This window comes from Stegostoma tigrinum, chromosome 29 (assembly GCF_030684315.1).
Source record: "Stegostoma tigrinum isolate sSteTig4 chromosome 29, sSteTig4.hap1, whole genome shotgun sequence".
Classification (NCBI taxonomy): Eukaryota; Metazoa; Chordata; class Chondrichthyes; order Orectolobiformes; family Stegostomatidae; genus Stegostoma; species Stegostoma tigrinum.
Window position 1 is genome coordinate 5,524,161 of NC_081382.1, and position 26,448 is coordinate 5,550,608.

A 26,448-nucleotide genomic window follows, 5' to 3' on the forward strand; every position below is an offset into this window, starting at 1 on the left:
GGCTGGCTGACAGGAAGCCAAGAATAGTGATAAACGGGTCCCTTTCGGAATGGCAGGCAGTGACCAGTGGGGTACCACAAGGTTTGGTGCTGGGACCGCAGCTGTTTACGATATATATTAATGATATAGACGAAGGCATTAGAAGTAATATTAGCAAATTTGCTGATGACACAAAGTTGGATGGCAGTGTGAAATGTGAGGAGGATGTTATGAGAATACAGGGTGACTTGGACAGGCTAGGTGAGTGGACGGATGCATGGCAGATGCAGTTTAATGTGGATAAATGTGTAGTTATACACTTTGGTGGCAAGAACAGGAAGGCAGATTACTATCTCAATGGAGTCAAGTTAGGTAAAGGGGAAGCACAACGAGATCTAGGTGTTCTTGTACATCAGTCAATGAAAGCAAGCATGCAGGTACAGCAGGTAGTGAAGAAAGCTAATAGCATGCTGGCCTTCATCACTAGAGGAATTGAGTATAGGAGCAAAGAGGTCCTTCTGCAGCTGTACAGGGCCCTGGTGAGACCGCACCTGGAGTATTGTGTGCAGTTTTGGTCTCCCAATTTGAGGAAGGACATTCTTGCTATTGAGGGAGTGCAGCGTAGGTTCACAAGGTCAATTCCCGGGACTATCATATGTCGAAAGATTGGAGCGACTGGGCTTGTATACACTTGAGTTTAGAAGGATGAGAGGGGATCTGATTGAGACGTATAAGATTATTAAGGGATTGGACACTGTGGAGGCAGGAAGCATGTTTCCACTGATGGGTGAGTCCAGGACCAGAGGACAGTTTAAAAATAAGGGGTAGGCCATTTAGAACAGAGTTGAGGAAAATCTTCTTCACCCAGAGAGTGGTGGATATATGGAATGCTCTGCCCCAGAAGGCAGTGGAGGCCAACTCTCTGGATGCTTTCAAGAAAGAGATAGACAGAGCTCTTAAAGATAGTGGAATCAAGGGTTTTGGGGATAAGGCAGGAACAGGATACTGATTGTGGATGATCAGCCATGATCATAATGAATGGTGGTGCTGGCTCGAAGGGCCGAATGGCCTACTCCAGCACCTACTGTCTATTAATGTAGCAGGTCCATGTAGAAGTTAGAAGGCATAGTGGGGAATTTAGACAGCAAATGAGACCTTTGTTTAATGCCTCATCCCAGAGACCACATTTCCAACAGTGCAACACTCCCCTCTGAACTACACTGAAAGGTCAATCTTGATAGTGTGCTAAAGGCTTCGGAGGAGTGGGTCATGAACCATTGATCTTCTGACTCAGGCCCAAGATTGACAAATAGCAGAACAAGCTACAAGACTGTTCAAAGTCGTTAAATGTTTCTTTCCTCCAGTGGTTTCCTATCCTGCCAAATATAGTGAACTGCAAGGGACATAGACAAGCCTTTGACACCCCAGTCAAGTAGTTACTTTGTGTGTGAACCACTATCGATCCCCTTCTTACCTTCTGTGAGAACTGAACATTCAGAACAGATTATGCAGCTGTGCAAAGTATTGTAAGCAAGGCCCTAAATCTGACCCCATTGACCTCCACTCACAGCATTTTCTAGCCAGTGTCAATGAATTGCTGGAGGATCCTCGACTCATTTTATGATGCTGAACCCTGGGTGACGCTACAGTGAATTGACTGGACTCAACTAACTCGGTACAAATCAAGGCTTGCAACAGGAACGTGTGCTATCTGTACAGTTCAGTGGCATACCCTGCTACCCACTGACTCACTTGTGAGCCCTAATAAATTTTATTACTCCACTTTGATGTCCTCAGGTCTTACCAAGAAGCTGTAACCAGGAGCTTGGAATTGGGGCTGAACTGGCAGTAGGAGATGGGTCGGTCATCACCAATTTGGCTGCAGAAATTATTTAGGGCCTGCAACGAGAACAGAGTGAGAACAGGGGTGAGAGTTATGGAGTATGTTTGTGTGTGTATGTACGGTCCTCTTAGGTAAACAGACAGAATTTGCTCTTAAACTGTACCATGTTTACAAAACAATGAGATAGTATAAACACAAAAAGGGAAATTCAGCAGAAGTTAACTGTGATACAAAGTCCAATGCTAAATTCTAATCAGCAAACCAAATAGAAATTTCAATCCACAATATCAGTTTAATTATAGCCATGCTGGAGACTGGATACTGTAACTGGTCTCAATACTACACTTTTACCTCTGATCCTAACCTGGGCTAACAGAATTAAGGTTTCTTTAAGCTGTAAGAGCTCCTTGCACTGCGAGAGGTCAGCAATATTAAAATATCTTCCTCACAGCACACTGGAGGAGAGCATAACAGAAACATAGAGGAACTGCTCCTAAGCTGTATTTAAGAGATGGACAGGAGAAGAATCATTACTTTGTAATGTCTGTGGATACCATAAACAGCTTTACACCTGACGCGAGACAGCTTGGCAGTGGTACAAGGTGACGGAGGTTACATATATGCCCAACCCTAGCACCGACATCTATCACCGTGAAGGTTAATAAGAACAATTAGATTCAAAGTTTAGTCAATACAATATGGCTTCATTGCAAAGATTGCTCATTTTCCTTAAAAATGGTTTTAAGGGGAATAGATATCAGTGCTTGGAAAAAGAAATATTTTCTTCCATTTAAAAAATTTAGCATTAAATGGGATTGGAAAATGGTATTAGAATAGGTAGATGTTTGACTTCTGCTGCAGATGTGATGGGCCGAAGGGTCTCTTTTCATGTTGTAAAAATTCAATAACTCTAGCCCACTATAAGCTCCCATATCAAGAATTTAAAAATTACTAAAATTTCTTCTAGTAGTCAATAACAATTCACAGAAATGTTGCAATCTGCTGAAGGTATACACAATCTATTTCTACCTACCCGTAAGCTCTTATGGAGCTCCTGCTGTCGCGCAGTTCGTGAAGCCTCCGGAATCTCCTTGTTTGCCCGGGCTTCCTCCAGTCGCTTCACAGCTCTTAGGAAGGTCACAAAACTGAGTCAAACATCACATCCAGAAAACACAATGCATTTTATGCAATCTCCAAGTAGAGTGATGCTGTTCAGTTTTATTTACTGACCAGTAAGATCATGTTAGCACTGTACACAGTGGCTGACCCAGTAAAATGGTGCTAACACTGAGCATTACTTTAGATACATTGACTCAATAAATTGGTGCTAATGCTGTGCAGTGTTTTAGACACACCGACCCAGTAAAATGGGGTTAACACTTAAGTGTATTAGACACATTCATTTCCATACTGTACAACACATAATCTCACAACTATATAACCTCACACAAATACGATAAAAGTCATAATAAAATAAATGCAAATCAGCACTACATCCTCTTGTCACAATCATGGATCCTAAAGCTGGTCACACTATCTGGTGAATTAATGAGATCCTGTAAAATTTATTTAGTTTATGGGGTCTGTTTGCTGCAGGGAAGTGGGAAGGATTCTGTTGCCAGGGTAGCAGTGGGGTTGGCAACACTCCCAACTTCCCCATAAGGTTGGTCCAACAGAAATTCCACCATGAACAAAGATTACTGACGGATGACAGGCACCAAACTACAGAGAAACTTGTAGGTGCAATTCTTAGCACTGACACTAGGTGTTACAGCTATGGTATCTGCCCCATTCCCTTGCCTAAGTGATTTTCTTCACTATTCTCTGAGCTGACTTGCTGCAGTTTGCACACTATCACTACCATTGTATACACTAAAAAAACCTGTGCTTGATTTACAGGTACAACTCAAAGCCTCAACATTTCTAAGATTATTTAGTCTTACTGGTAAGATCAATTTCCTTTAATACAGAGACAAACTGAAATGTCCCAAAATGTTAGTTCACAGATTGCCCAACTCTTGAGAACTCTCTTGAAAACCAAATTAGAAATCCTCAATACTCTACCAGATCCTCAAGAAGAGTGGAGCCAGTGTGATGAAACTCACCTTGGCAGAGAAAAGCGGGCAATGTAGACACGAGCAGTCTTCAAGGTGCTGGGGCCCTCATGATACCAGGTTTGCTGATGCTGGGCATAAAAAAATCATCAAATTAGTGTTACAGATTAGCCAAATGGATCAGCTGTGACGTCCCACCTGGGGTCAGGGGTCATCACCTCTACCAACTTCTCCAGCCATACTCACTTACAAGCATTGCTAATAAACCACAAACAATTTTGCATGGCACACCTCCTGTCGGCTTTTCTTTGCATCTTCTGTCTTCTCTGTTTTTTTCAAGGCGTCAGCACCCACCACAGACAGTATGTTACGTAACCTGGAAAATAATGCACAATTCAGGAATCTGTGGGCAGACAACACACCACAAAGAGGACATCTATAGGCTATCTCCTTCAACAGATCACAGCACTTCAACAAAGCTGCTGGAAAAGCTCAGCAGGTCTGGCAGCATCTATGAAGAGAAGAATCAGAGTTAACGTTTCAGGTCCGGTGACCCTTCCTCAGAAGCGACCCGAAACGTTAACTCTGATTTTTTTTCTTCACAGATGTTGCCATACCTGCTGAGCTTTGCCAGCAACTTTGTGTTTGTTCCTGATTTACAGCATCTGCAGTTCTTTCAGTTTTTAACACTTCAATCTTAGGATCAGACCCTTGTTGATGGGAACAATCACAAGATAGGAAACCAAAGAAGAAAGCGGTGAATGAACTCAGAATTCTGACTGCGTCGACTGAAGAATTTGAGCATCACCTTAGATTTAAGTAGCAATCACAAAATGAATGAGTGCATTTGAGGGCAGCAGAGTGATAGATGTGGAGAGGATGAGTAGGACAGAAAATTGGAAGAGAGGCAGGAGGATCCAGTGGACTGAGCAAGATGTCAGGACTAAAGACCAAAAATTCTGAAATCTATAATATAAACAAATCAGTAATCACCACTAAAGAGAAAAGACGTGTGAATTTTAGATCTTATAATTCACCCAGACTGTGAAAGAGGAGAGAGAAAAAACACGTTTTGTGTAAGAGGAAAGAGAACATGTTTCGCTGTTTTTGGAGGAACCTAGATAAACTTTGCCTTTAATCAGATGATCAAATAAAAGATTCCCATTTGGAAATCATTTTTAAAAAGTACAATTCTTTTTTACTTTAAATGATGTGATTGTTTTCTTATTCAGATTTTAGGCCCACAGCACCCTCCTGTGTTCAGAAACAGGATTCCAGTCCAAAGTAAACAAGAACATTCAGCATCTAAGGTTCCAAAATGTTGTTTAGTCTGCATGCACATGTAGATATTTTTGATCAACCTGTTCAGAGATATTATAGCTCACTCCTGGAGTAGGTGGGATGTGAACCCAGGCTCTCTAGTCTAGATATAGGGATACTACCACTGGGCCATGTGACCCTCTGCACTTGTACACATAATGCTGCAAGAACATGGGTTGCCATGGGACAAGGGTGAGGGGGTTGCCAAAGATTTAAAATTATTATAGAAGGATTAGGGATTATGGGGATGTCAGTAAATCTTTCACTCAGAGGTTGTGGTCTGGAGCTCACTGTTTGAAAAGGTAGTTTAGCATAAGTCTCTACCACATTTTTAAACAATACTTTGTATTTGCAGAGTAGTAAATTGCAGGAAAATTGACCAAAATGGGATTAGGCTGGATTTTTTTTTTTGGACAGCCCAGACATAATGACTGCCTTCCACGTTCTAAACCATCCTACATTTCTACTGTAGGCAACCACTGAAAAAATCCTCTTTGATTTTTTTGCAAAGACAGCCTTCAACAATTCAGTCAGTCCATGCCACTCCCAATGAAATTCTCTTTCTAATGTTACAAATGGAATTGAACCTTTAAATAGGTACTTATTGTAACAACTGGATGGGGTTTTCAACAGGCAAAATCCAAAAAGCAAGGAGATGGGAAGTTAAAAGACAGCTTGCTTGAAATACAAATAATTATAAATGTTTGGTTCCTGGATCAGTTTGCAATGAGTGGTCAAAAACTCATCCAAAGGGAAAACATCAACTGACATTTCAACTCATAGTCAAAGTGAGTCTTCACTACTCCAGTTTTATTTCCTACAGCAGAATAAAAATCCTTTCAAGGGTCTATACCACAATCATAATCTGTGCCCTTAATTTTGACCCAGTTTCAACCATTGCACTGTATTCCACGTGATGGATATCATAATCCACAATGCCAGGCAGCTGTAGTAATCAGACATCATGTTACTAATGAGGCCTACGTACCACATCAAAATACTGGGCAATATTCTTTGGAAGGTGAAATGAAAATGACAAGTCAGCCAATTTCAGGAGAATAGGCATTAAAGCCAGGCCATTCGTTGTCATAAGCAATGCCACCAGATCTCATCTCTCCTCATAGCCTACTGTTGCCAGATTATTCGCCCTCTGAGCCAACTCCACCAGGTCATCCATAAATCAGCAGGCTACCTTTCCTTATAGTGCAGAAGAACAATTCAACCCATCATGTTTACATTGATTCTAAGAATGAACAATTCAGAATGCCAAACCCCTGTCTACTTCCCAAAACCCTGCACTCACTTCCTTTTCAGATTAACAGTCTAATTCTCTTCCAATGTTTCGACTGAACTTAACTCTACACTCTGTCAAACAGTGCATTCCGTCCCTTAGCCAATCCTGTGAGGAAAGGTTCTCTCTCATGTCATTTTTGCTTATTTTATCAATTACTTTAAATCTGTGGCCTCTAATTAGTCACACTCTAACCACCATTCCTTATAGTCAAAAGATGGTATTGGAACAAATTTACTATTATGGGTTTGGCATTGGTTAACATTCAGAAAGTAGAGAATCAGAATAAGTAGATGATTCTCCAAATAGCAGTCTGTTAGCAGTGAAATACAGTAAGAATCAGAGTGTTCAGATGTTCACAACCTATATAAATAATTTGGATAGCGAGATCAATACTACTTGAAAATTTGTTTATGACACAGAATTGCAAGTTGTGAGGAAGAAGCAAGGAGGCTTCAAGCAGGCTTGGACAGGTTAAGTGAATGGGCAAGAATATGACACATGGAATACAATATAAATAAGGGTGAGGGCCAAGTTATTCACTTTGATAGAAAACAAAACATACAATATTTCTTAAATAGCAAGAGATTGGGAAGTGCAGGTGTCCGAATAAACCTGGATGGCTGTGTTCGTGAGTTGCTAGAAGTTAGGATGCAAATATAGCGAGCAATTAAGGCAGCAAATGGAATGATGGTATTCATTGTAAGTGAATAGAGTCTTCTGGAGCAGGGGTAGCATCCCTACCTCAGGCTCAGAAGGCCCAAGATCAAATCCCACCTGCTACAGATATATGTCACAACAAGCCTGAACTGGTTGATTATCAACTGATTGATTTTTTTTTGTTTTATCCCAAAGGGGTATGAATACAGGAGACAACTTGCCACAATTGTAAGGAACCTTGGTGAGACTTCACCTGGAGTACTGTGTATAGTTTTGGCATTTTTCTCTAAGAAAGTATATAATGGCCATTTGAGCAAGTGCAATGGAAGTTGACCAGGCCATTCATTGGGATAAAGTATTGTCTTTTGACGAGGGACTCAGGAAACTGTGTCTGTATTCGGTAGTCTTTAAAAGAAGAGGAGTCGTTTCATTGAAACTGACAACATTTTCACATGGTGTAAGTAGATAACATTTCCCTTGCCTGGTGAGTCTAGAACCAGGGATATAGTCTCAGGATTAGAGGTGACCATTTAAAACTGACATGAGGAGGAATTTCTTCACTTCGACGGTGGTGAGTTTCACTCGAGAGGGATGTGGAAGTTTAATCATTGAGCACATTCAAGAATGATGACATTAAGAGAAATGGAGATAGTGCAGGGAAGTGACGTTGAGGTAGATAACAAGCCCATGACATAACCAAATGAGTGAGCAGGCACAATGGGCTGAATGGCCCAATCCTGTTTTTATGTTCCTCAGACAACATCACCAGACCACCCAGGATTACTAAACTGTCGTTTGTCGCACAAACCCACCAGACAATTCTTCATAGTCAACACCCTGATCACTGATCCTCATAGCCAAGGATACTCACAACCACCTTAGTAAATCAACACTCCTCAAAGCAAAAACACCACATGACATATAGTCAGTCAATTCTTATCAAACCCATGACTGCTTTTGTTCATAGACAAACCCCACCGGAGATATTCGAACTTCACCTCTCTCGTCGTTCTGCTGGTCCTTCCCCAAAAAGTGTGATTGGCTCTCCAAGTGCTCGTAAACAGGCTTTCACTTCTGCGTCATCTGTCGAGACATTAATCTGCCGTGCTCGTTTCCTGCGTTCAAACTCTGCCAGTACCTCCGCTTGCCTCTCACTGACGTGCTCTTCGACCTCATAGAACTCATCTGGACAAGAGAGGATCAGAATTACACACAGCACTGATTCCTGGATACTGCACCTCCCTGCTCTAACCCTGATCGATGGAAACAGTTGTACTATATTGCAGAAAAAAGTCATTCAGTTCAAACCTGGTCCTGTTGGTATCTGTAAACCTCATAAGCAGATGTCCTAATCCTACACATCCAACCTGAACTAAGGTCTCTTTACCACGCTTTCCTTTTAGCCACATTCAAATCATTCTTAAGTGACAAGCCAGCATCTGTTTCCATCTAGTACTGCATTCTACACGCTCTCAATCTGTGAAGAGAGTTTTTATTGCAGTACTAGTTTTGTGTCTAAATCCTCTTGTTCTAGCAAATCATTCAGTATTTCCTCAGAGTTGGAAGCATGCTCCGCCGTGAATTAAGTTGCGGGTTTAAGTCCCACTCTAAAGGCTAAACTAACATTGCTCCACAATAGTAACAACTTTGTACAATCGCTGTAATTTGGCTAAGGTGTTAAACTGAGGTCCCCATCTGCTTCAAATGTATATAAAAGATCCTACAGTTCTATTTAAGAAGAGCAGGCTGTTAATCGTCTATTAATTATGTTTAGTCGGATGAGGGTGGTAGGCATTAACAGCAGAACCACTCACGGTCCGACAAAATTCAGCTGAAATCATAGCTGTTGGATTAGGAACTGAACGCTTTAAATGTGTAATATTGTAAAGTAATGCTGATACAAGTGTGTAAAGATTGGTTCCAGTTCTACCTTTCACTAAGTGGTTTTCTGAAATATAACACGGCAGCAGAGCCTAAAGGTGAGAGGAAAAAACTAAGAAAAAAAGTGGAAAACTAAAAGAATGTAGAAAACGGGGAAAAGGAAATATAAATTGTCAGGGAGCAAATGTAAACTGGCAGGGTTTGATACCATCCAACGTTCCAGTCTATATGATCAGTAGTTGAATCAAATGGATATGTGGGCATGGGTTAAATCTCTGCTAAAGGATAAATAAGGTACAGTGATGAAGGTTTTATTTAATAAATTTATTAGTTCTTATGGAACAATAATCTGTTAAACATCAACTAGGCATGATCAGGCATTTTAAAAAAAAATCAGATAGTCATTGTGTGGAAGTAAAGAACATGGACTGATTTGTACAAAAGACTGGTGAAATTCAATTTTAGAATTGCTGGGTCAGTACAAGAATTTAAACTGCTATACATTAGCTAAAGGTGTCTCAGATTTTCCTGCAGCTGGAGACCTATCCCGAAAAGCTTTTTAGATTTTTTTTTTGGCCACAAGTGCAGTCAATTAATGATTTGTTTTTATAGGGCTGTCTTTCTGAAATTCCACAAAAAGGCAGCATATGCAGCAGGAAAAACATGGAAACTACACAAATTCATGATGGCCTGAATGATGTCTTTAAGATGCGGTAGTTTTCAGTGTGAACTGCTTTCATGAAAATAGGTTGTGTTCAAATTAAAAGCGGATGCTACAGTCTTTTGTTGTTAACTTTAATAAAGATCTTGAGTATCCTCAAGATGATTTCTTACTGGGGAATATGAGATAGGGTTATGACTAGTCTGTGGAGCTTTCAAACAGACTGTGCTGTGAATATCTAAATTCAAGATTTTACATTCAGGGGTATCTTTTGTTGGGCATTAAAACTTCTAAATTTGAGATAAATGAAATATTCGTTTTAAGAAGACCATAAACAAACCTAAAAGTTAATGCAAGGGAGCCTGGGAGCCACTTTGACACAGACAGGCTCAGAATCTACCAAAGGCTGTAAAACAGTTGTGACCAGGAGGAGATGACTATCGGAAACCAAGCAGGTTTTCCAAATTGGTATCATTGACCAAGAATGCAGTGAAGCCCATTCTTAGCTGGGAGTCCACATTCAGGTGGTGTTGAAGGAAAATTGCAGGACTCGATTAGCCAAATCTACCCTGTAATGTGAAAAGTTGCCTGGGTATCTCCTGTATACAAAAAGCAGCACAAATTGAATCTGGTCAAGTACCACACTATCAGTCTACTAAGTGAAGTTATGAATGATACCACTAACAGTGCTATCAAGCAGCACCTGCTCAATGACGCCCAGTTTGGGTTCCGCCATGGCCACTCAGCTTCTGACCTCATTACAGCCTTGGTTCAAACATGGACAAAACAGCTGAATTCCAGAGGTCTTGTGAGAGTGACAGCCCTGAACACCAAGGCCACATTTGACAGACTGTGCGATTAAGGAGCCCTAGCAAAACTGCTATCAATGGGTAGCAGCGGAAAACTCTCCGCTGGTTGCAGCCATACCTGGCACATAGGAAGACGGTTGTGTCTGTTGGAGGTCAATCATCTCAGCTCAAGGACATCTCTGCAGGAGTTCCTCAGTCCTTGGCCCAAACATTTTCAGTTGTTCTATCAAAGACCTTCCCTCCATCAGAAGGGGAGATGTTTGTTGATAACTGCACAATGTTCACCACCATTCACAACTTCTCAGATATTGAAGCAGTTCATGTTCAAATCTAATAAGACCTGGACAATATCCAGACTGGGCTGAAAAGTGGCAAATAACATTTGCACCGCACAAGCTCTAGGCAATGACCATCTCCAAAAAGCAAATCAATGGCATTAACATCACTGAATACCCGCTTATCAACATCCTGGGAGGGCTTACCATTGACCAGAAACTTAACTAGACTATCCATTTAAACATAGTGACTATATCAACAGGTCAGAGACTAGGAATACTGCAGCAAATAACTCACCTTCTGACTCCCCAAATCCTGTCCACTATTTACAAGGCACAAGTCAGGGGTTTAATGGAATACTCCTCATTTTCCTGGATGTGTATAGCTCTATGATCCAGGACAAAGCAGCCTGCTTTATTGGCACCACATCCACAAACATCCATTCCCTCCACCACTCACACTCAGTAGCAGCAAGATGTACCATCTACAAGATGAAGTGCAGTAGTTCATCAAGGGTCCTTACACAGCATCTTCCAAATCCTCAACCACCACCTTCTGCATGGGCAAGGGCAGCAAATACATGGAATACTACCACCTGCGAGTGTCCCTTCAAACTACTCACAATCCTGACTTGGAAAACATATCGCCATTCCTTCAGTATTGCTGCGTCAAAATTCTGGAACTCCCTCTCCCCAATGTCATTGTGGGTCACCCTCCAGCACATGGACTGTAGTGGTTCAAGGAGGCACTCACCACCACCTTCTCAAGGGCAATTAGGATAGGCAATAAATTCTGGCTCAGTCAGCAACTCCACATCCCATAAATGGATTTTAAAAAATGCTAGTGGAAGAACCCCAGGAAATCTTGCACCTTGGAGGGCAGTGGAAAACTAGAGAGGATCAAAGTTAACAAGGTGGAGAGCTGGATGAACACGACAGGCCAAGCAGCATCAGAGGAGCTGGAAGGCTGATGTTTTGGGCCTAGACCCTTCTTCAGATCCTTTTTCTGAAGAAGGGTCTAAGCCCAAAACGTCAGCCTTCCTGGTCCTCTGATGCTGGTGGCCTGCTGTGTTCATCCAGCTCTACACCTTGTTATCTCAGATTCTCCAGCATCTGTAGTTCCTACTATCTCTGAGGATCAAAGTTAATTCTTGACAGCTGCAGCACATCTTGGTTTGGTCCCACAAAAGCAAAGACTCTTAAAATCCTATAAATTAAAGAACTTAAAGATCTTGAACCTTGTGGTACAGTAGCATTGCCCCTATCTCTGCATTTGAGTTCAGGTCATCGTTGTCCTGAAGGTGTTTCCTAACACATCGGAACAGGATGATTAAATTTAGAAGAGTAAGATCTTAAGAAACAAGGGGTGTCCTCTCACGACTGTCCCGCTATTCTATAATATCATTGCTAATCCACTTTAACTCCTTTTTGTGTCTGTCCCTCATTGCCCTCAACTCCTTGATTTTTTTTAAACATCCATCTATCCCCTCTTTAAAAACACTTTAGCCACTCTTGATAACTAGACACCTTCATTCCAGGAATCAGACTAGTGAACCACTTTTGGACTGACTTCTTGGAATCTCTAGTGTGGAAACAGGCACTTCAGCCCAACAAGTCCACACTAACCCTCAGAGCATCGCACTCAGACCCAGCCCCCTGTAACCCATCTCGTCTACACATCCCTGAACACTATGGGCAATTTAGTATAGCCAATCCACCTAGCCTGCAAATCTTTGGACTGTTGGAGGAAACAGGAGTACCTGGAGGAAACCCACCCACACACAGGGAGAACGTGTAAACTCTACACCAACAGTCGCCCAAGGTGGAATCGAACCTGGGTCCCTGGTGCTGTGCGGCAGCAGTGCTAGCCACTGCGTACCCCCCCAAATGCGACTTCAATGCAAATATATCCTTTCTTAAACACAGGGTCCAAACTACTAACCAAAGTGCATGACCTCATACATTCCTACATTGAACTCCATCTGTCAACTTCACTCACTATTCCCATATCCCCTTGCAGATTCCTATGCCGTCATCACAATGTGCCCTCCCAACTATTACATGTTTAAATATTACCAGGTAAGTGTTTCCTTGTAAGGGTAAAATATGTTATGTTCTATTATGATTTGAGTTTTAAATCATAAGGGTTTATGAAATATCGTGTTCAATTTGAGATGCTCATTTTGTTCAATTTCTACAGTAGTAGTTGTTGCTTAAACCCTGACATCTTGACGCATATGTCTAAATTATTAACTAAGAGTTCAAATTTCTTGAAGTTCCTCATCTGTACTGAAATTTAAGCAATTTGTTCAGATATTAAGCAAGTTAGGCTCTGAAAACATTAGCTCATAACTCAGATGTTACGTCCAGAACGAGCTATCTTTGGTCAACCATCAGAAAATGCTGGTAGCATACCAAAGATGGGGCAGAACACTATAATACTTATTTGGTCAGTTGGGTTCGTTGGGCCTTCAGGCTTGGCCAGATGCTGTTTTTGACATGTTGTAGTCAGGTCCTACAATGAAACATCCTGAAGATGAGAATGTCTTAAAGGTAAATGAAACATTTTTAAAAATTAACTCAGGTGAAATGCATACCTAAGTTGACATTCTCTATTCGTGGGTGACCCAAAACACATGAAACTAGTCATTTTAGCAATGTTTCACTTGTTAGCTTTCCTAGAGGGTATTCCGGAACAGATGAATTCTTAATATTTCTTAAGGGTAAGAAAAGAAACCATTTCCTTTCTGCTTGGGAGGCTAAGAAACTGAAAATAATTGTTAAAAGGGCAGTTGGATGTGTTGTTCATTTTAAATCTAAGATAGATACATTTTTGTTAAGCAAAGGCATTAAAGGATATGGGCCAAAGGCAGGTATATGGAGTTAAGTCACGCAGATTTCAAGTGCATAGCTCCCTCAAAGTTGCCACCCAGGTGGATAAGGTTGTTAAGAAAGCATATGGTGTTTTGGCTTTCATTAACAGGGGGATCTGGTTTAAGAGCCGTGAGGTTATGCTGCAGCTCTGCAAAACCCTGGTGAGACCACACTTGGAATATAGTGTCCAGTTCTGGTTGCCCTATTATAGGAAAGATGTGGAGGCTTTGGAGAGGGTGCAAAGTAGGTTTACTAGGATGCTGCCTGGACTGGAGGGCTTGTCTTATGAGGAGAGGTTGACTGAGCTCAGACTTTTCTCTCTGGAGAGAAGGAGGAAGAGAGGTGACCTGATCGAGGTGTACAAGGTAATGAGAGGCATGGATACAGTCGATAGCCAGAGACTTTTACCCAGGGCAGGACTGACTGCCACGAGGGGTCATAGTTTTAAGGTGTTGGGAGGAAGGTATAGAGGAGACGTCAGAGGGAGGTTCTTCACTCAGAGAGTTGTGAGCGCATGGAATAGTTTACCAGTGGTAGTCGTGGAAGCAGAGTCATTAGTGACATTTAAGCGACTGCCGGACATGCACATGGACAGCAGTGAATTGAGGGGAATGTAGGTTATGTCATTTTAATTTTGGATTAGGAATATTCCACGGCACAACATCGTGGGCCGAACGGCCTGTACTGTGCAGTACTTTTCTATGTTCTGTGTTCTATCAGACATGATCTCTCAGAGCGTGGAACAAGCTCAAGGTCCTGAATTGCCTACTCCTATACCTGTGTTTATAAAAGTACACTGGCTGCTTAAACACTGGTTTTTATGGAGGCTGTGGATATCGGATTCTATTTCTTCAATATTTTAAGCAGATACTGTGCAATAAGACTCCTGAAAATGGTATACCCAGAGAATGTTACGTAGACAATGGTTCACAACGGGATACAAAATGTGACAGAGTGGTTCTGAACTGACCTTGCTGGTTTGAAACAAATGCTAGAGGCGAAAAAAAGACTTCTAAACTTAAGTGGATGGATGTAAATCATCAACTGTTTCAGAAAACGAAATGCATGTGCAAAGAAATTGTTAGCAGTCTCAGAGAATGTGGGATTTTGAAATGCAAAGCTTTGCTGTGTATTTTTTGATTTCAGCCATTCGCACGTTGTGTAGGGTAAGGGATTAATACTGTCAATAATTGTTGTCACATACGCAACTTCACACAGATAAGAGATCTATAAAATGCTCTCAACATTTGCTTTGAACAGCCTGAATATTTTCAATGCAATTTCTTTTGAAAATCTGTTAACTGTACATTCATTATTTGCAGGTATTGGGCATTAACTTGGACTTCCTTGCATCCCCACTGAAGAGTCAACATACAGCATATTTCTACGGTATCCAGAAAATCATTTAACCTTATAAGATCAGACTATCAGGCCATCGTCACTTAGCTATTTGTGTGAACTTGTTGCACATAAATTTCTTAATTACAACTGTTGCCATTTCCAGAAGTGTTTCAAACGTTATAGACTTTCTGCACTTTTGCATCCAAAATAAAGCCCAATTCATCTAAAATTGTTACTTATTGCTATTGTTCCCAACCAGCTTTCTAAAATTTCTCAGCAATCTTTTCAGCAGCTCCACATTTTTTGACTCAATCAGATGGAGTAATTATTCAATGACACAGTTAAAGAAACTGAAGCATCATCACTTACTGCTGGATATATTAATATGTCCAGCTTCTACCCCAGCTTTCACAGCTTCTTTCCCCAGGTATCCTGCATCTCCTTTGGAAATCCTCTCTTTCTCCTTCTCTTCAAGGCTTCCATAATAAATCCGAGATTTCTTAGGCAACGGAACATCATCATCATCAGACATTCTTGTAATATGGGGCAGGAAACTGTGGGTGTAGAAAATGCATAAAATTAACAAACCGTTTTGACCAGAGATAAGAGATGAGAAAGACAGGTTGTTTGACTCTAGCTCTAATCTCCAAGTACATGCATCTGCATGCTTAAATTGGGGTGTTGCTCATAGGAATTCTGGTTTTTGATGCCTTGGGAAAGAAGTTGGAACAGGAAGAACTGAACGAGTGTTGATTTCTAGCCCAGGAGAGAGAATCTTTGGATCATGCTTTTGGAGCTTCACAGGAACAAGCAGGAAATGAGAGAGAATCAAAGACAACAGAAGCATCCATGGAATAAAATCAAGAAAGGCTCTGGCAGATGAGAAAAAGGATCACAGAAAATTTGGAACTGTCTCCCCAAATCAAAAGCAATGCACCTTAGGGCAATTTGAGCTATTGAATTAATAAGATCATTATATTGTCAAAGTACCAAGAAAAGTTGAGCAAAGGTAGATCTTGGAGTTGAGGTACAGATTAGCCATAGCATGTCTGAATACATTGATTAAAAAATATCTAAATGAATAGTAAGTGCAATAGGGCTCAAAGGAGTGAATGATCTACTTCTATTCCTAACTACAGATAACAAACAAGTATCAGATGATCTCTTATAAAAAAGTGTGAAGCTGGATGAACACAGTGTGTTCATCCAGCTTCACACTTTGTTATCTTGGATTCTCCAGCATCTGCAGTTTCCATTATCACTCATCAGATGATCTCTTGTTCCTTACAGCAGAAGATGGAAATGTGAAATTATCCACTTTGGTCTGAGTGGCAAAGCTGAACATATTTCAAAAGTAAAAGCAGATGTTGACATTAAGGTGAACTTGAGGGTCATCATACCCATCTTATAAAAGATTAATTTGTAGGTATATTATAGATATTTTGCTTGGGTTTTTAAATGTTATTTGAATATTGAAAGACTAACATTTCCAAATTTGTCAATGATACCAAACTTAGAAACAGTACTAAAGATAACAATGTTACCAATTGCACAGGGTAGCACTGTCTCTCAGCGCCAGGGTCCCGAGTTTGTGGAGATTGCACGTTCTCCCTGTGTCTACACGGGTTTCTTCCGGGTGTTCTGGCTGCCTCCTACTCCAAAGAGGTGTAGGGTGGGTGGGTGCTAAATTGCCCATCAGGGATGTTCCGGTTAGGTGGGTTAGCCATGGGAGATGGGGATGATACGGGAGGGATGCTCGGTGTGGACTCGATGGGCCGAATGCTGGCACACGGTACGAATTCTATGATTCTAACTACCAGTCGGAGAATTGTAGGCCGGCAGATTGGGATTTAACAAGCGATTCATTTTGGAAGAACGGTTTGGGAGAAGGAAATAGATACTTAATGACTCAGTGCTAAAGAGCGCGCAGAGAGACGGGGAGGGGAGAGGACTTGGTGCCAACGTGCACTAAACTCTTCAGGTGGCAGCATACACAGGGCGTGATTAACCAAGCACATGGGAGTTATGAACTCCCTAAATAGAAATGTTGATGGAAAAAGCAGGGGATTTACGGTGAAGTTGAATAAAGTTATGAGCCACAAGTAGAGCATTGTGTGTGATTTCTGATACAGTACAGCCTCCCCTCCCCCACAAGCAGCCACAATGACCGACTTCTCCCCAACCTGACAATATAAAGGCCCGGTTAAGGACGGGGAGTTGACGGCAATAGCCAAGGCCTAGCTTTAGGCTATCTCCTGTCTCTATCTCTCCTTCCCCCAGCCTCAGCGCGGCCTCTTACCAGCTCCTATACCGTCGTTAAGCCGACACTGACTGCGTCCGGGGCAAAGGGTAAGGAGGCGGCGCACAGGCTGCTGGGTGTTGTAGTCATTTCCACGCCGCCGGCTCAGAAACTACATGTCCCAGTGTGCCATGCCGTGGTGACGCCAGGTGTCGCCTGTAAGGTCTGAAGCGACCAAGTTGGACGTGACTTCTAGCGGCAGAATGTTGCGGAGGAAGCCTACTCGGCTCGAACTGAAGCTGGACGATATTGAGGAGTTTGAGAGTATGAAGAAGGAGTTGGAGGTGAGTGTCAAGGTGACAGGAGTTTGGCCAGGGCTGGCGCCAGGTTCGCTCCGACAGAACCTCAGCGGGGCCTAGGCCTGGGCCTGGGCCTCACCGTCCGCCTCCAGAGCCAGACCCACCATCGCCTGGACACGGCACCGACAAAGGGACCTGGAAATCACTTCAGTCAGGCGGCAGGAGACCCGAACCACACCACCACCAACCCCCCCCTCCCCACCACCAACCCCCCCCCCACCACCACCACACACACCACATTCCCCCACCCCCCAACACATACCCCACACCCCCACACCCCACATGCACCCCTGCCACTTGCACACCCCCTGCACTTACTCCCACCACCCCCACCCTGGCACAGGCACTCACACCCAGTGCCCACCCCCCCCATACTGCTGCCACTTGCTCGCACCCCCATCCCCTGCACACGCTTTATATCCTTCCTAGAGCATCTATACATTGGAGCATTAAGCATCCTGCCCTGTCCATCCCTGAGCCACGTCTCTATAGTTGCTATGATATCCCAGTCCCATGTTCCCAACCATGCCCTCAGTTCATCTGCGTTATCTGTTAGGCCTCCTGCATTGAAATAAATGCAGTTTAATTCATCCGTAATAGCTCGTTTTCTGCTTTGTTCCTGACTGTCTGACCTGTTCCTTTTCCCATCTCTACCAGTTTTGGGGACTGTCCTCTTTTCTCACTATCTCCCTAGGAAATCTAGCAAATCTCCCCAGCAGAGTATTAGGCCCTTTCCAATTCAGCTGCAATCCATCCTTATGCAGGTCACTTGTACCCTAGAAGAGATTCCAGTGATCCAAAATTGTGGATCCTCTCCATCACCAGCTCCTCAGCCATACATTTATCTGCTGTATCCTTCTATTCCTATCCTCACTAGCTCATGGCACTGGAAGTATTCCAGATATTACTACCCTGAAGATAACAAAGTGCGGAGCTGGATGAACACAGCAGGCCAAGCAGCATCTCAGGAGCACAAAAGCTGACATTTTGGGCCTAGACCCTTCATCAGAGAGGATGCTCTCTGATGGAGGGTCTAGGCCTGAAATGTCAGCTTTTGTGCTCCTGAGATGCTGCTTGGCCTGCTGTGTTCATCCAGCTCCGCACTTTGTTGTCTTGGATTCTCCAGCATCTGCAGTTCCCATTATCACATTACTACCCTGAAGAACCTTTTTTTTAAAAAATTCCTGCCTGTCCTCTTCAGAATGATTTAAAATTAGGGATATTGAAACTGTATTAGACGTGCAGTGATATTTTGGAGGTCTCAGAATTGGAAAAGGTTATGAACGTCAGGAGGGTCCAGGCTGTGGAGGGATTTGAAAACAATAATGAAGATTTTCTATAATAAAGGTATTGTTTAACTAGTAGTCTGTGTGGGTCAGCTAGTACAAGAGGGATTGGTGAATGCTGTACGTTAGACTGCAGGCATCAGAGACTTCAGTTACCTCAAATTCAGTGTTTAGAATGTGGGAGAGCAGCGAGGAATGCATTACAATAGTCAAGTCTGAAGATAACAAGCATGGATAGGGTTTCAGCGGCAGAAGAGCTGAAGTAGTAATGGAGTCAGACATTGCAACAGAGACGGCAGTAAAACCAAGTTGCTGCAAGAGTTCAAGATAACAAAGGGTGAAGCTGGATGAACACAGCAGGCCAAGCAGCATCTCAGGAGCACAATATCGCTGCTTCCATTTAATCTTGGGTGTCAGAGTAGCAAGAAGGCAAAGTCAAGACAGTGAAGGGTTCAAGTAAGGTAGTAGTGAGATAGATGTGAAACTGATTGCCAAGGGACAGTGTACAGTGAAAAATAGAAGGGGGCCAAAGATAGATCTCTGGGGGACATCTGAGATCACTGTAGGAATGGAAAGAAGTCATTGCCAATGGTTTCCCTGGCTATGATGCAATAAGAATGGGATCAGGCCAGTCTACTCTCACCCACTGGACAACAAAGGAAAGTAATTGGAGGAAGATGGCTACCATGTTGAAAGCCACAGCCAGGATGAAGAAAGATAGTTTACCTGTGGTGTGATCACAGAAGGTGTTGTTTGTGACTTGAATAAGAGCCATTGCAGTGTTGATTGGAAGGATTCAAGTTTTGGAAAAGATGGGCACAGATTTGAGATGCCACAAACACTTCAAAGGATTTTGGAATGGGGATGGTCAGAGATAGGGCAGCAGTTTGCAAGCAGCGGGAATTAAAGGTATTTTTTTGATGAGGGAAATATGATGGCACATTTGAAGGAGAGAGGGTCAGAACCAGAAGAGATAGAACCATTAGTGGTTTTAGTTAATGTGTGAGCAAGGAAGGAAAGTTGGTGGTCAGTAATATAGTGGGAATAGGGCTGTGGGAGTACAAGATGGCTCTTACGAACAAGATGAACTCTGGTGAGCAAAGAGAGGAGAGACATTACAAAGGAAATAAATTTTGGCTGAGAAAGGGAAACCATAGATTCCACAATCACTTTTGGTAAATGTTCCTGCACCATTAGGCTCTTAATGAATATCTGGTTCATTTATTAAACTAATATGGCCTGCCTGCTTGTTGGTTCTAGTGCATATTGTTGTAAAACAACTGCCCTGAACACACTGAAGAAATGTATTGATTTTCTAACATGAGTTTATTTGCTTTGTCCAAGCTAGGTGAGTAAATTACAGGGGACAACGATGCAAGGGGGATATAGACAAGTTGTGAGTAGGCAAACATTTGACAGTTGGAATATAATGTGGGAAAATGTGAGGCTACATGCTTGGGCAGGAAGAAAAGAATATTATTTGAATGAGGAAAGACTACAGAAAGCTGCAGCACAGAGCATTTTAGGAGTCCTCGTGCATGAATCATAAAAAAATTATCAAGTTCAGCTATTAATAGTGAATGCATATGGAATGTTAGCCTTTATTTCGGGGGAGTGAAATATAGAGGGAACTCGTTAAAACTATATAAGTACTAATCGGACCACACCTAGAATGCTGTGGAACAGTTTTAGTCCCCTTATCTAAGGAAAGATATACTGGCATTGGAGACAGTCTTAAGGAGGCTCACTCGGTTGATTCCAGGTATGGAAGGATGTTCTTCTGGGAAGATGTTGAGCACGTTGAGTCTGTACTCATTTGATTTGAGGAGAATGGAAGGTGACCAAATTGAAACATACAAGATACTTTGGAGGGGGGCTTGAGAGTGTAGATGTGGAAAGCATGTCTCCCCGTAGGGGAGAATCTAGGACCAGTGAGCATAATTTCAGAATAAGGGGTCACCCATTTAAGACAGGTGAGGATTGAGCTGATCTTTCGATTTTTTAGGAATGACTCGTGCTGTGAGTTCCAATGAGTGTACCATATTTGATTTTACACAATGTCCCCTAGTAATTGACCCTTCCACCCTGCAAACAACCCTTATACTTTCCACTCTATCCATGCCGTTCACAATCTTCTAAACTTCTCTATCAGGTCGTGACTCAGCCTCCTGCATTTTAGTGAAAACAAACCCAGTCTATCCAACCTTCCTTTATAGCTAAAATCCCCTATGCCAGGCAACATCCTAGTAAGCCTTTTCTGTACCCTCTCCAAAACATCCACATCCTTCTGGTGGTGTGGTGACCAGAACAGTATGCCTAACTGAAGTTCCATAAAGCTGCAGCATAACTTGTCTATTCTTATACTCAATGCCCCTTTTAATGAAGTCAAGCATCCCATAGGCCTTTTTTACTACCTTATCTACCCTTGCTGCCACCTTCAGTGATCTGTGGACCTGCACACCCAGATCTCTCACATTCAGGGTTCTGACATTCACTGTTTAATTTCTACCTGTATGTGACGTTCCAAATTCATTGCCTCACACTTGTCTGGATTAACCTCCATCTGCTATCTTTCTGCCTCTGCCTCCAACTGATCTATATCATGCTGTATCCTTTGACAATCCTCCTATCTGTAACTCTACCAATCTTTGTATCATCTCCAAACTTACTAATAAGACTAGCCACGTATTCCTCCATATCATTTATGTGGATCACAAATAGCAGAAGTCCTAACACTGATCCCTGTGGAACACCACCACTCACAGCCCTCCATTCTGAAAAGCGTCCTTCCACCACTACCTTCTGTCTCCCATCTTGCCAGCTCATCCCTGATATGTGACTTCACTTTTTGCATCAGTCAGCCATGAGTGACCTTGTCAAAGGCCTTCTGAAGTCCATGTAGACAACATCAGCTGCTTTTCCCTTTATTAAACATCTTCGCAAGCTCCTCAAAAAAACTCAGTTAACTCGGTGACACGTGACTTCCTCCACACAAAACCATGCTGTTTATCACTAATCAGTCCATTTGCTTCTAAATGTGTATAGGTCTTGAGAATCTTTTCCAATAATTTCCCTACTGCTGACGTGAGGCTTACAAGCCTGTAATTTCCAAGATTATCCCTGTTACCCTTTCTGGGCGGCACGGTGGCTCAGTGGTTAGCGCTGCAGCCTCACAGCACCAGGGACCCGGGTTCGATTCCAGCTGCGGGTGACTGTCTGTGTGGAGTTTGCACATTCTCCCCGTGTCTGTGTGGGTTTTCTCTGGGTGATCCGATTTCCTCCCGCAGTCCAAAGATGTGCAGGCTAGGTGGATTGGCCATGCTAAATTGCCCAGGGGAATGTGTTCAGGGAAGTGCGGGTTTTAGGGGGATGGGTCTGGGTGGGATGTTTCAAGGGGCAGTGTGGACTTGTTGGGCCGAAGGGCCTGTTTCCACACTGTAGGGAATCTAATCTTAAAAAAAACAATGGGACGTTAGCTATTCTCCAGTTGTCTGGGACCTCACCTGTGGCCAAGGAGAATACAAAAATGTCTGTCAGTGCTCCAACAATTTGTTCTCTTGGAACAACCTTCTTTTGAAAGTTCTTGTCTTTGCCTTAACTCCTAGGAATCAGATCAACAATGATCTCATTGAATAGTGGAGCAGACTTGATGGGCTGAATGGCTAACTTCTGCTCCTGTGTTTACAGTTTAAATGCTTACTGTCCCATAATTATCAAATCCACCATAGCTGGAACATTGCACTGCCCTGCATCCTGTCATAGGATTGTTTGAGCTCTGTAGAGGTTTCACCAGTTTTTGCTGTGTGGTAGTCCTGGTCCTTTTGGTGAGACATCCGGGTTGTTGCCCCTCTGGCTGCAATGTGTCTAATTTCCACCTGAGGTGTTTTAAGAGTTGTGGGCACACATGGTAAATCCTCAATGTGGTCTGATCTTTCTGCAGAATCGGAAGAAACAGCAGCGTGAGGAAGGAGTCATGGTGAGCTCCAGTGATGTGGACAGTGCAAATGGAGCACGAGATGATGCCAAGGTCAGAGAGAAGATAAATGAGCGAATTGGTTACCGACCCAATCCTCACATCAACAAACCCTTCTCTCTGTTTGGGAACCTCCACTGATGGCCTATTGACAGCAACATGTATGGAGTGTACACGTTCACCAGGCTGCAAAATATTACCTGAATATTTAGGATTGTTAATTCAAAGACGTGTTGCTCTTGGCAGAATTAGTGTCCAGCTGCCTCTCCTGCTAAGGACAGTGCCAAATGCAAGATAAAATGGTGTGAAAATCACTGATCTAGCCACGTGCTCTGTAAATATTTCCACAAGTGTCTTATAAAGAGGTAATGAGCTGATCCTTCATTTTTTAGGAATGACTTGTATTGTGAATTCCAATGATCACACTATATTGGATTTTACTCGCATTATTTTAAGATAATAAACATGCCTATTATTTTTCCATTTGAAATGATTTGTGGTAGAAGTGAAAAAAATTGATTAGATTTTCTGATCAGCATTACTTTAATAGATCGAATACTGTTAGCATTAAAATAACAGCAATCAGAAAATACTGGGATAATAAAATGTGAGGCTGGACGAACACAGCAGGCCAAGCAGCATCTAGGAGCACAAAAGCTGACGTTTCGGGCCTAGACCCTTCATCAGAGAGGGGGATGGGGTGAGGGAACTGGAATAAATAGGGAGAGAGGGGGAGGCGGACCGAAGATGGAGAGTAAAGAAGATAGGTGGAGAGAGTGTAGGTGGGGAGGTAGGGAGGGGATAGGTCAGTCCAGGGAAGACGGACAGGTCAAGGAGGTGGGATGAGGTTAGTAGGTAGCGGGGGGTGCGGCTTGGGGTGGGAGGAAGGGATGGGTGAGAGGAAGAACCGGTTAGGGAGGCAGAGACAGGCTGGACTGGTAAATACTGGGTTTGTTGTTACCTCTCATCTCTGTTCAGCACAGTCCATGGAAGAGATGGAGGGCTGCACGTAATGACACACCTCTCTTGAATGCAAATGAAAGTCGAGACCATTTTCCCCATTAATCACACCCAGAGATCTCATTGTTGGAAATGGCTGGTATTGATTTGCATGCGTGTCAGTTGTAGCTGTTCTCTATTCATCATACTTTACTGGAGAAATCCCCTGCTTTGGCCAGGTTTTGCTGCAGGATGGCCACAAGTTCGGTTAATAGCAGTTCAGGGACATGAAAGCAGAGTTAGCTGTTTAGATACTCCACCATTCAACTATTTGAGCACTATTCTCATGTTCCTTGCCTTTAACTAGGATTCTGTTGCTCTCTGTAAAACACACCCTGTTAACAAACTTTATTTGCTCTGCTGTTTATTATAATGCCCTCCCCTACCCCCGTTTGCTTACGTCGGGGTAACAGTAGACAATCGGGAATATTAGCTGCTGGATGATCAGGTTCAGAGCTTTGCCTGTAATATTGAAGTGTTCTGGATGTAAGTTGAAGTGTTGTATGCAGGTGTAGAAGACTCATTTAATTGTGTCAAAACAAAATGCATGGAAACTGTGCTACCCTATTGGGTCAGACAATTAATCAATCAGTGCCAGCTACTTTATGATGAGGTTTGGTTTATCCAGTCTCTCTTTTTTAAGTTTTAAAATATTATCCTGCATTTTGCTTACAGATGACATAATGTCAACAAGATGCACTGCAGAACTTGCCAAGGCTATTTTGGCAGAATGTCTGAAATCTGTGACCTCCGCTAAGATGGAAGAGGGCAGCAGGTGCATGGAAACACTGCCATCTCCACGTTTTGTTCCACACTGCACACCACTCCAAACTGGATATTATTACCACATCTAAACTGTCTTGACCAGTAGCAGAAAAAAAGAATGCTGGGGAAACTCGGCAGGTCTGGTAGCATCAATGGACAGAAAAAAAGGTTGTGGAGAATCCAATGTGATTCTTCTTTAGAACTGAAGGGAGTAAAATTGACAATGCTTTCACTGTCCTTATTCAAGTTTTTAATTCTGGATTGTTATAACAATTCAAATTTCACCATATGCCACAGGGGATTCAAACCCATGCAATCTGGGCTTCTGGTATACTGGTCTAGTGATATACTGGTCCATAATAGGTCTGCCTGTTGGTAATCTCCCATCTGGGCACAGTGTCTGTGAATTTTTCCATCATAAATTCTAATGGTCATCTTTCTATTGTAAATTTGTTATAGTAATTACTTTCTGCTGCTGGTAAATGCACTGAAGCATTTTCATTGGCAAGAGGATGTAATTAGATTATAACCGGTTTAAATAGGTAGCCCCCATTAAAAGAGACACATGCACAAGTAGGTTGTTTCACTTTAAAATTAGAGCTGGGGCTGTTATACTGATAGTGTCCCTATCTCTGAGGCAGAGGTCTGACTTCAGATCCTACCTCCTCCAGAGATGTGTAATGATATTTTTGCACAAGTTGATTCATTTTAATTTCTTTTAAAATCAGCACTGTTCAATTAGCTACATGGCTGTACCACAGTTGGATGGATCCAACCTAATTGGTCTTAATCCTTTTCGTGGTCTATCCAATAATATTTGGGTTATAGAGGCAGGTTACATTCAGCAAACAGGAATGGAATAAGTTTGAATTCCTATTATTCATGTAACCAGTCAGCTATTTGGTATAACTTCAAAAATAACTTTAACACAGACAGGGATATGTGTAACACAGCTGCACTTTGAGTTTTTTTTTAAATGAGCTGTTGGATTTTCTACTCAAATTTTTGAAGTTAAAGTGTAGGATGTGAGCATTGTTGGTTGGTCCAGCATTTATTACCTATCCCTAGTTGTGTTGAGGTGGTGGTGATGAGCTGCTTTCTTGAACTGCTGTAGTAGACCCACAGTGCTCTTGGGGGTGCCAGGATTTGGACTTGCTGATATAGTTCCAAGTCACAAAGCACAAAATGGGGTCTTGGCCTCTCAGTAAGACTCTGTGTTTCAATGCCATCAAAATCACTATAGCCACAGGAGCAAAGAAACAATTCCAGCAATTCGGAATATGATTGTATACTGATTAGGTCAAAGTATTTGTGAGCAGACAAATTAAAAGATACTAAGTGGCTTGGGGAGAAACTCCGGTAGTGTTGGTGTTCCCTTGTATCTCTTCTTCACCTAGGTGGAATTGATCACAAGTTTGGAAGGTACTGAGACCTTGATGAATTTCTCCAGTGCATTGTCTCGTAAAGGGTGGGTACCATCTCAGTGTTGGTGGTAGAGAAAGGAATTGTTTGTACAAGTAGTTTACCAGAGCAGACCAGGAATAAACCACAGTTTGTTATCTCAGTTTGCTCATTACTCCTTTTCAAAGCGTAGAGCTGGATGAACACAGCAGGCCAAGCAGCATCTTAGGAGCACAAAAGCTCATGTTTTTGGCCTAGACCCTTTATCTGAAAAGGAAGAGGGGGAGGGGGAGGCAGATCAAAGATGGACAGAGGAAAAGATAGGTGGAGAGGAGACTGACAAGTGAAAAAGGCAGGGATGGAGCAAGTAGAGGTGAGTGTAGGTCCGGAGGTAGGGAGGGAATAGGTCAGTCTGGGGAGGACGGAATGAGGTTAGTA

At 42.5% G+C, this 26,448-nt stretch overlaps 2 protein-coding genes across 3 annotated transcripts in view; one reads left to right on the forward strand and one right to left on the reverse strand.

Annotated features, from left to right (window-relative positions):
* prpf4 (PRP4 pre-mRNA processing factor 4 homolog (yeast)) overlaps window positions 1-17,342 on the reverse strand; it is a 43,427-nt gene extending 26,085 nt beyond the window's left edge. Inside the window, exons 1-7 of one of the 2 annotated variants that reach the window (XM_048559229.2) lie at window positions 17,288-17,342; window positions 15,358-15,542; window positions 8,146-8,332; window positions 4,168-4,252; window positions 3,928-4,007; window positions 2,856-2,949; window positions 1,784-1,878 (exon numbers count right to left, since the gene is read on the reverse strand). In XM_048559229.2, the coding sequence (XP_048415186.1) occupies window positions 1,784-1,878; window positions 2,856-2,949; window positions 3,928-4,007; window positions 4,168-4,252; window positions 8,146-8,332; window positions 15,358-15,520 (704 nt within the window). In that variant the 5' untranslated portion in view covers window positions 15,521-15,542; window positions 17,288-17,342. Of the gene's footprint in view, window positions 1-1,783; window positions 1,879-2,855; window positions 2,950-3,927; window positions 4,008-4,167; window positions 4,253-8,145; window positions 8,333-15,357; window positions 15,543-16,532; window positions 17,185-17,287 lie in introns of those variants that run through there. The other variant, XM_048559228.2, reaches the window with a different exon arrangement.
* A 71-nt stretch (window positions 17,343-17,413) lies between these two features.
* Window positions 17,414-23,335, forward strand: cdc26 (cell division cycle 26 homolog). The gene is made up of 2 exons (XM_048558735.1): window positions 17,414-17,571; window positions 22,813-23,335. Exons 1-2 carry the CDS (start codon window positions 17,491-17,493, stop codon window positions 22,984-22,986), a joined length of 255 nt encoding a protein of 84 aa, XP_048414692.1. The 5' UTR covers window positions 17,414-17,490; the 3' UTR covers window positions 22,987-23,335.
* The last annotated feature ends 3,113 nt before the right edge of the window (window positions 23,336-26,448 follow it).

Excerpts from the sequence above, each read along its gene's own strand:
- cdc26 (XM_048558735.1), top strand. The coding sequence starts at position 17,491 with ATGTTGCGGAGGAAGCCTACTCGGCTCGAACTGAAGCTGGACGATATT. Across the intron at positions 17,572-22,812 it reads GTATGAAGAAGGAGTTGGAG|AATCGGAAGAAACAGCAGCG; the intron begins GTGAGTGTCAAG and ends ATCTTTCTGCAG.